The sequence below is a fragment of the Citrus sinensis genome, chromosome 3 (assembly GCF_022201045.2).
Source record: "Citrus sinensis cultivar Valencia sweet orange chromosome 3, DVS_A1.0, whole genome shotgun sequence".
Taxonomy (NCBI): domain Eukaryota; kingdom Viridiplantae; phylum Streptophyta; class Magnoliopsida; order Sapindales; family Rutaceae; genus Citrus; species Citrus sinensis.
Window position 1 is genome coordinate 16,402,971 of NC_068558.1, and position 8,624 is coordinate 16,411,594.

Consider the following 8,624-nt stretch of genomic DNA (forward strand, 5'->3'; position numbering starts at 1 on the left):
TCCAATCCTCCACCATCACCTGATCTGATTCAAGCTCAATTCAAACCCAGCAAGCCGCAACCTGAATTTTGGCTGTTGACTTTGATTTTTGGAAGCTTTGAGCCTTTGATACTTGATAGTGATGGTATATATACATTATATATTCTATGTGAAAGTGAAATGTTAATTGGTAATTGGTAATTTTTAATAGTATGTAATTATATATTTTTAAATTTTAACCCGATTTTTTAACCCAATCTGATATGATTGGTTCTGAATTATATTTGGGTAGAATCGGATCGAGTTATAGGTTCGGGTTGAGTTCGGATGAATTTTATCCAACTTGTAACCCGGTCAGGTTTATCCAAACCCAATTTTGTCCAACCCTATCAGATACCACAACTCCAAACTAGCCCTAAGAAGCTTAAGAACTCCTTATCAAGTTGAATTTTGCAGCTTTAAAGAATATTTTTGTTTAATTATATTTTCTTTTAATTTAACTCTTATTTTGATTGTTATTATTTAAGCGACTCTTATTTTAGTTGTATTTCTAGTTTATGCATGGTCTTATTTGAGAAGTTTTCTACTGAAATTATCTTAAGTCTATATTCTACAAATATATATGATTGTAGCTAGCTAGTCTTTGGAAGCAATTTTTTTGCTTGTACTTTGGTTAATTTTTATGGAATAGACTCTAATTTGGTTTTTTTTTTCTTAGTATTCATTGAATTAACGAAATCTAACATGTTAAAGTTAGGGTGGCATCTATTCTGTTCCAAACTATACCATCGATTTTTTAGAAATAATAATTCGAACCAAACCGAACCAGATTTGTTTGGTTTTAAAATGTAATTTTCTTTGTATTTTCTAATTTTTTTCATTTTTTATTTTTTGTCATATAAATCAGTCATTTTCTTTTTGTAATTTTAAAAATTAAATTGAACTAGACCGTTGATTTGTTTTTTTTAAGGCAACCCATCCCTAAGTAAATTCACAGCATTAAATTGAAATCAATGGGAAGTTGATTTCATCTTTTTTATTTCAAAAATTCTTTTACTAAAGAGAGTATTCAAAATACCTTCTACTTAGTCAATACTTCCATCACCCATTAGTCATGGGTAGCTTTAATTATAGGCTAATAAGGCGATCACTTAAAAACTCATATTTTAGGAAAATCCCTTTTTTTTTTTAGTATTTCCCTTATAATACTCTAAATAATAGAGATCTTTTTTTAAGTTAAATATTTTTTTTAAAAAAATCTATTTTTAGACATCTCCCTAATTAATAATTATCTTATAATTAAGATTTTTAATAGAAAATCTATATTTTATGACCTTAAAGTTAAAGAGATATAATTTATTTATTATTAATATTTCGAAGAAAAAAATTGGTATAACCATTAGTTCATTTATTATTTTTCTTTAGAAAAAGTGGGACTTTTCAATGGGCCTCGTACGGGACATTCAAAATTGCTCAATAGGGCTTAAAAGCCACTAGAAATATATTATAATATATCCTCTGACTCCTTCCTGGAATGAGTGTAGTTCTCGCTCTAGCCTTCCACCGAGAAGGTATGGTTAATATTTGCTTTTTTCCGCAAAATAGTGCTTAGGGGAACTGTCCTTAAAATTGATATGCACCAGAGGGAACATCCAAAGAGTGACCCCAAAGGGTGCAATCGATTTAAATAGAGACACTAACATAGTCTGTATTTTGCAATCCCTCACAAGAGAGATTGAGGGGGGGTACTGTCTCTTGAAAGGGGGTCGAGGGTTCAGGGGAGATGGTTAGTATTTCCATAGAAAAAAATTAAATTTTTTTAAATTTCTAGTTTCACTATAAAAAAAAAAAATCTTAATTGTTACTTTTAATTTCTATTAAAAACTTTATAATCTCAAAAATTAATAGATAAAAGAATTTTACTCTTTTTTATGAAGAAAATTCTTACATTCATTTGTTCAGTTAAAAAACAAAAATTAAAATTTTGAAATACAAACTCCATTACTTAAAAAAAAGAGCCGATTTAATATTCTTCTCTGTAGAGAAAAAAAAATCGTAAAGAAAAGAAAAAGAAAATTTTAATTTTCATAAAGTCCATGAAAACTCTGTCCCCTGATTACATTAATTTGGTATGGGAGCCGAAATTTTGGTACTTCAATATTATTTGGGGAAAAAAATGAGCATGATAAAATGATAAACGTGAAGAAGTTGGCGTTGATGACATTGATGATTTGAAAGAAGTCAATGACTGTGATGAAACTATTGATTAGCCGCCGTTCCGTTCACATCAAGATCAACCTCCCAACGTTCGGTCATTCAATTGGATCATCAACCAAATTTTTGATGCTGAGTTTTGTTGACATTTCGAATGAAGATTATTCCCGCAATATTTTTCAATAATTAAAAGAAAAAAATTAATTTGTCATTTTATTGCTTTGAGAATTCAGATAGACGCTGTCATAAAGATTCGACACGTCAATATTTTGAAGATCAACTCAATTCAAATACTCACTTGAAGATGGGCACAAACAAAATTTGAAGACGAATTTTCTTCATTTCTAAGGAAAACTTGATCTCCTATTTTAGTTTAGACGTGACGAGTCTTATTTTAAATAATTTTATTTGATTTTTGCTAATTTGACTTGTTCGTATCAAACAAAATCACGATCTCGTGCAAAATCAACATAAATTAAGCTAAAATTTAAGTAATTTATTTCCAAATGAATAAAAAGTGGAACACGTTAAAGCAACCAATGAAGTCAATTATCAGCTGCCAATCCCCTCCACCGCTCCAACTTGGACCGGCGCACCGTCATCTGTTAAAGTCATAGTCGAATTATTGAAATTCTTGTTCAATTCACGGAACTCTATTATTTTTGCCAAACTTTGGCTCGTTCATATCCAATAACAAAACAAGTTATAGCTATCAATAATTAATTCAAATATCTCATCAAAAAATTAATTGAGAATTAATTTAACAAACAAATAGCAGATCCTATCTTTATTTTGATAGTATGTAATAATTTAAGGATTTAATTTTAAAAAAACCAACCATCCTAGATTTTTTTTTTTAAACCTTAATTAAGGGTAGTGGATTCCAGGCATTGCCAATAGAAGAATTCAAAGATAATAACAAGCGACAAGGCTTGGAATCCACTATCCTTCAACTAAAAGTAACCCATAGTTGGCATTATCGACGCAAATAATGGTCCAATAAAATTCCAAATTAATAGTCATCCTTGTGATTGAAAATTTGAAAACCAAGAAACAATAATCGAGGTACTCAATATTAATCAAAGAATTCGTAGTAAAAGAAAATATTAAGCAAAGAATTAAATTATTGATAATTAACATAAAAATTAAAGAAATTTAAAAGAAGGGTAAATGCTTGTTTAGTTTCTGTATTTTAATTTAAGTTTATGTTTAATTCTTATATTTTAAAAAATATCATAAAATATCCTTACAATGATAAATGTTTTATTCTTACTATATTATATTTTCTTTTACAATTATACCCTTCTAATAATCTTCTTGACATTTAATTAATTTATCTAAAAAATAATTAGTAAATTAACCAATAAATAAGTTTTTTTTTGTACTTGTGCAACGATCTTACTAATAATTATTTATAAATAAATTAAAAATTTAAAGCAATATTTAATATTCTTATAATAATCTTACTAATAATTATTTTTATAAAAAATTAATTTACTAAATTAATCCTAAAAGTAAAATAATAATATAAAAATTTGTGTAAATTTTTATTTTATTTTTTAGATTAATTTAATAAATTATTATTTTTTAATATCTAAAAAATATTGTTGAAAGGGTATTAAGGTAAAAAAATAAAGATAATAAGGTAATATAATTAATAAGAGCGGTGTCTTGAAATATCTTTTAGATATAAGACTGGCGAGTACTTTTTTTTTTTGAGGACTGGCGAATCCTTAAATCAAATATAAAACTAAATCAACATTTATCCTTAAAAAATAACGTAGAAAATGAAAGCCACGTGGCCCTACTCTCAGCTTGTAATTAAATTACAATTTGTCAAGTATCTAAATAATAATTATAATTTAATAAATGGGCTCTTCATTCAATATTCGTCACCGTGTTGTTTGTTAGACACACACAAACATTTGGCCTACTCACACTCAAACCCTACTCAACTCCACAACAAAACCCTCCTATTTCTCCCCCTCTCTCTCTCTAGATCCCTGCATCAATTTCCCGGCGACAGTACGATTTGCATGAGCGGCGAAGATGGCTTCCGCATGCGTTAACAACAATATCGGCGTGTCGCCGGAGAAGTTTCCGTCGTACGGATGGTTGGGCCCTAGAATCTCGTTTAGCCGCGAAGAAGATCCCTCAAAGAAACCGTCCTCCACCGAGGAGCCATCGGAGGGCTCGGATCCGGTGGATTTCGAGTTCCGGCTCGAAGATCCCGTCGCCATGCTCCCCGCCGACGAGCTCTTTTCCGACGGAAAGCTGGTGCCGCTTCATCTCTCGAGTCTCAAACCCTCGACGGTCGAGGTTAAATCACCCGACGAGCGAAACAAATCATGTGACATTTCTAGTTTTGACCCCTACTCATTTTCACCGAAGGCTCCTCGATGTTCAAGTCGCTGGAAGGAGTTATTGGGCTTGAAAAAACTCTATCACAACAGCACGGCTTGGAAAACCGAGACTACTAAAACGACGTCGTTCTCCTCTTCGTCCTCGTCTACTCATGCAAAATCTTCATTAAAGCATTTTCTCCACAGAAACTCCAAATCTTCATCTTCTTCTTCTTCATGTTCCGTTTCCTCATCACTTGATGGTTCCTTGTACCTGCCTTTACTGAAAGACTCCGATTCCGAATCAGTCTCTTTATCGTCGTCTCGGCTGTCGCTTTCCTCATCATCTTCCGGCCACGAGCACGAGGATCTTCCGAGGCTCTCACTAGATTCCGACAACAAGCCGAGCCTCAGCCCGAACCCGGATCCGAACCCGTTTGCGAACCCGCCGAGGATGAGAATGGTAAAGCCAAGGGAGTGCTCGCATAACCAGACGGTGGCAGGGAGGACAGGGCGGAGTCCGATTCGCAGAGAATCACAAGCGGCCCCGAGCAGAGGGGTTTCAGTGGACAGTCCGAGGATGAACTCGTCGGGGAAGATAGTGTTTCAAAGCTTGGAGAGAAGCTCGAGCAGCCCCAGTAGCTTCAATGGCGGGCCGAGGTACAAGCACAGAGGAATGGAGAGATCTTATTCGGCTAATGTTCGAGTGACTCCGGTTCTTAACGTACCGGTCTGTTCACTCCGCGGTTCTTCGAAATCCGGTTCGGTCTTTGGGTTCGGCCAATTGTTTTCTTCGCCTCAAAAGAACGGAAATGGTTCAATGACGACAACAACCAGGCAGCATGGTAACAGTAGGAACCGGACTGATCGAACTTGACTGAAAGCAAGAAGGGGGTGTAACAAGTGAACCAATAACAAGTAACAAACATTTTAACTATCTTAGTTTTTTAATTGCATTTTTATTTTTCCTTTTTGTTGGAAATTTATCCCGTTCTTGTCTAATTTTTGAAGCTAGCAAAAGTAATACCACAGGACATTGTTAATGGGTCAATTTTGCTTTTTTTTTTTTTTCCTTTTTCTATTTAATAAATTTTAGATGTGTATATATATATGTATGTGTATTATATATTATGTTTCAGCCATTGTATTTGTTCTTCATTCTGTTCATCCTCTTGAACTAGTTGATAGGCTAAAAAGATAGTTGGATTTTTAGCCTTTGTAGGGTTTGTTGTAGTTTGTTGCTTTTTCTTTTTCTTGAACTTTTCTGACCTGAAAGATGTGGAATCGCTGTTTTTAGCGGTTGCTTTTGTGAGTCTGTGATTGTGAATTACTGCTTCTTTTCTCTCTCTCTCTTTTGCATAAAAATAAATAAACAAATTTTATTAATTTTCTTTGTTGGGGGTGACATGAACTTTAAGAGAGAAAAGAGAATAAAGGGGGAAAAAGATAAGAGCTTTTGAGCTTCTTGAAGCTTGAAGCTTATCTAGTCTGTCTCTTTCAATGGAACTTTTATTAATATTTTATCATTCATGAGAGATTTGTCGTTTAGTGTAGAGTTTGGGAAATGATGCCAATATTATCTGAGGCGCCAGCTCTGCGGAATGCTGATTATTAATTTATTTTTTTAAATTTCTTTGCACGTCAGTCTGATCCCAATCTCTAAACCTTTTAAAAATATATTATTTTTTTCCTCAAAAAAATTGTTCTCTTTTTGTTTTTATATATTATATACATTTATATAATAATAAATTAACAATGAAGGGCCCCTCCCCATGGCTCCATGGATCTGTAAAATGTGTGCTAAAAACGGGGTGGTCGGTGGACCACATGGGCTCCATTCTTTTAACTTTTAAATGACATTTGTATAATTGATCTGATGATTTTTAAGGAGTGGGTGTTAACACTAAATCTTTGACCCAGTTGATTTTGTTTGTGCTTATTATTTATTTAAAGTTGAAAGTTGAGAGATTTGGAGAAAAGAAACCCAGATGCTAAAAGGTAACTCTGTGCTTCGTGCTTCATTGTAGTGAGACAAGTCCAATGTGCTTCTGTTTCTTTTCATCATAGATGTACATATGTGCCCACTTATTAACATAGTTTTGATAGTTTCCCCTTTTTTGTGCCTTTATCTGAACGATTGGCTCCATTTTGGTCACAATGTTTTTCACCTCATATGGCATAGCAATTCATTAGTATATCTCGAATATAGCTGAAATTCGAAAAAAGATGAACTCACTTAACAGCAGGGCAAAAACTCAGCATATCTCTAGAAACTGTAATGCAATTGCTCATGCACTAGCTAAGATAGCCCTAGGTAGTGACAGATCTTGTGTTTGGAAGGGATCGTTCCCTCCTCCTCAAATCACGTGTTTGTTTTCAAAGCTTTGTTAATGAAAGTAAATCTTTCTATCAAAAAAAAAAATTCATTAGTATGTCCAATCTCGTGAGGGAAATAGGAATGCCACATTCTTCAACATCAATCAAACTAATAATAATAATATTACTATTATTATTATTACAAAAAGTACGAGATTCATCCAATATGAACTTACCAAGTAACATAGGAAAAAATCACATTTATGTATCAACGGTTAACGTTTGTGTAATGAATGAAAAAGTTAAAGATAACAGTAAAATAGCAAATCATAAAGCAAGAACCCTCGGCGGTCTACGACTGGGTTGGCATAATTTACCCAAAGCTAGCAAAGTCCATGTGCTGGCTTGTTGCCATCTAAAATGAGCATAGCAATATCAAATTTTTACCCATTATGAGTTTGTCCTTGTCTTAGGGTCCGTCATTGTTCCATTCCCCCACGCATGCTTAATGTATCTCAAGAATACTTTGGCCCTTCCTATTCAATCAATCAAAGGACAAAGGGACAACGACATTTCCACGTCTGGCAAAATTATTTCCCAAATCTTTTTATTTCCCAAACAGACCCCCCAACTGTCAAACCACTTTCGCGACCGAACTCACCAAAGAGCCGTAGAGATATCGATCGCTGTCTTTTCCCCTTCAATGGACAAATGAATGTTGCTACTTCTCTTTTCTTTTCTTTTTTTATTTTTTTAAATTTTGTACTGATCTTTTTAATAAAACAAGGCTGCCATTAATTAACGCCCTCGTAATTTTGAGTGAATGAAATTGCGTTGCCTTTGACCATGTGTCGCCGGTTTTCTTGGAAGCAACCTGCCATCAGCCCTCTTATCAACACAATTTCACTCACCCTACTACATCACATATCATATCAATCAAGGCTTTGCCACCTAGTAAAATGTATGCAATTCCGATTGGAACACCAACCCGGAATCTTTTTTGAACTTTTGTGTCGTTGTGAAGGTCCACGGTGGAGTAAAATTAATTGATTAGATGTATGATAAATAATAATGATGCATACTGCGACTGGTGAGCGAAGTGATTGCTTTGTTCAGAGGCGGAGACCGAGGCATTCAAAATTAATATTAAAAAAATAACTAAATAAACAAAAGGAGGGCTGCTTTGCCTGCAAAAGGCTGGATTTTGTGCCATAAATGAATTGAGTAGAACGTGCTCATTCACATTTGCACAGTCAGGCTCCTCTCTGAACAGATTCCCTCTCTTCCAACCCATTCATTAATCTCCCTATTAATTCATCTGTTCAGTAGAAAACAAGTTCAATTATTAATTAATGGACCCATAAGATTGCGATATTCAGATATTTGATGGTACTACGTACCGTGAGTGGGGCGCATGTGATTGTGAACAGGTATCATTTTGTATTTGTGTACTCGCTTTCAGTCAAAATTCGCTGGATGGGTTTGTTATTTGATGGCTGTCATTTGATTGTATCCGGCAATGGATCCATTTTCCCTATTGCTCAAGATATTTTCTTCTAAAATAACATTAGCATATATAGAAATGTTCTAATGAACATCCTTCATTATATTAAAGTTAAAGGTAAGTTAATAGATAATATATATATACTAATACATTATATTTTATCTTGTAATGTATTAAAATTTATATATATTTTTAAATTTTTTAACTCATTCCGAACTTTAATATGATTATAAATCTCTAATTGAAAACCACTAATATACACTCATTTT

The 8,624-nt window shown here is 33.4% G+C and overlaps 1 protein-coding gene and 1 non-coding gene across 2 annotated transcripts; both read left to right on the forward strand.

The window, feature by feature from the left end:
- The first annotated feature begins 4,070 nt into the window (after positions 1 to 4,070).
- Positions 4,071 to 5,586, forward strand: LOC102625622 (hypothetical protein). The gene has a single exon (XM_006477932.4). The coding sequence runs from the start codon at positions 4,243 to 4,245 to the stop codon at positions 5,410 to 5,412; it is 1,170 nt and encodes a 389-aa protein (XP_006477995.2). The 5' UTR covers positions 4,071 to 4,242; the 3' UTR covers positions 5,413 to 5,586.
- Positions 5,587 to 6,091: 505 nt separating this feature from the next.
- Positions 6,092 to 6,192, forward strand: LOC112498437 (small nucleolar RNA Z122). Its single transcript, XR_003065753.2, has one exon. It is a non-coding gene; the product is annotated as a small nucleolar RNA Z122 (small nucleolar RNA).
- The last annotated feature ends 2,432 nt before the right edge of the window (positions 6,193 to 8,624 follow it).

Excerpts from the sequence above, each read along its gene's own strand:
- LOC102625622 (XM_006477932.4), top strand. The coding sequence starts at position 4,243 with ATGGCTTCCGCATGCGTTAACAACAATATCGGCGTGTCGCCGGAGAAG.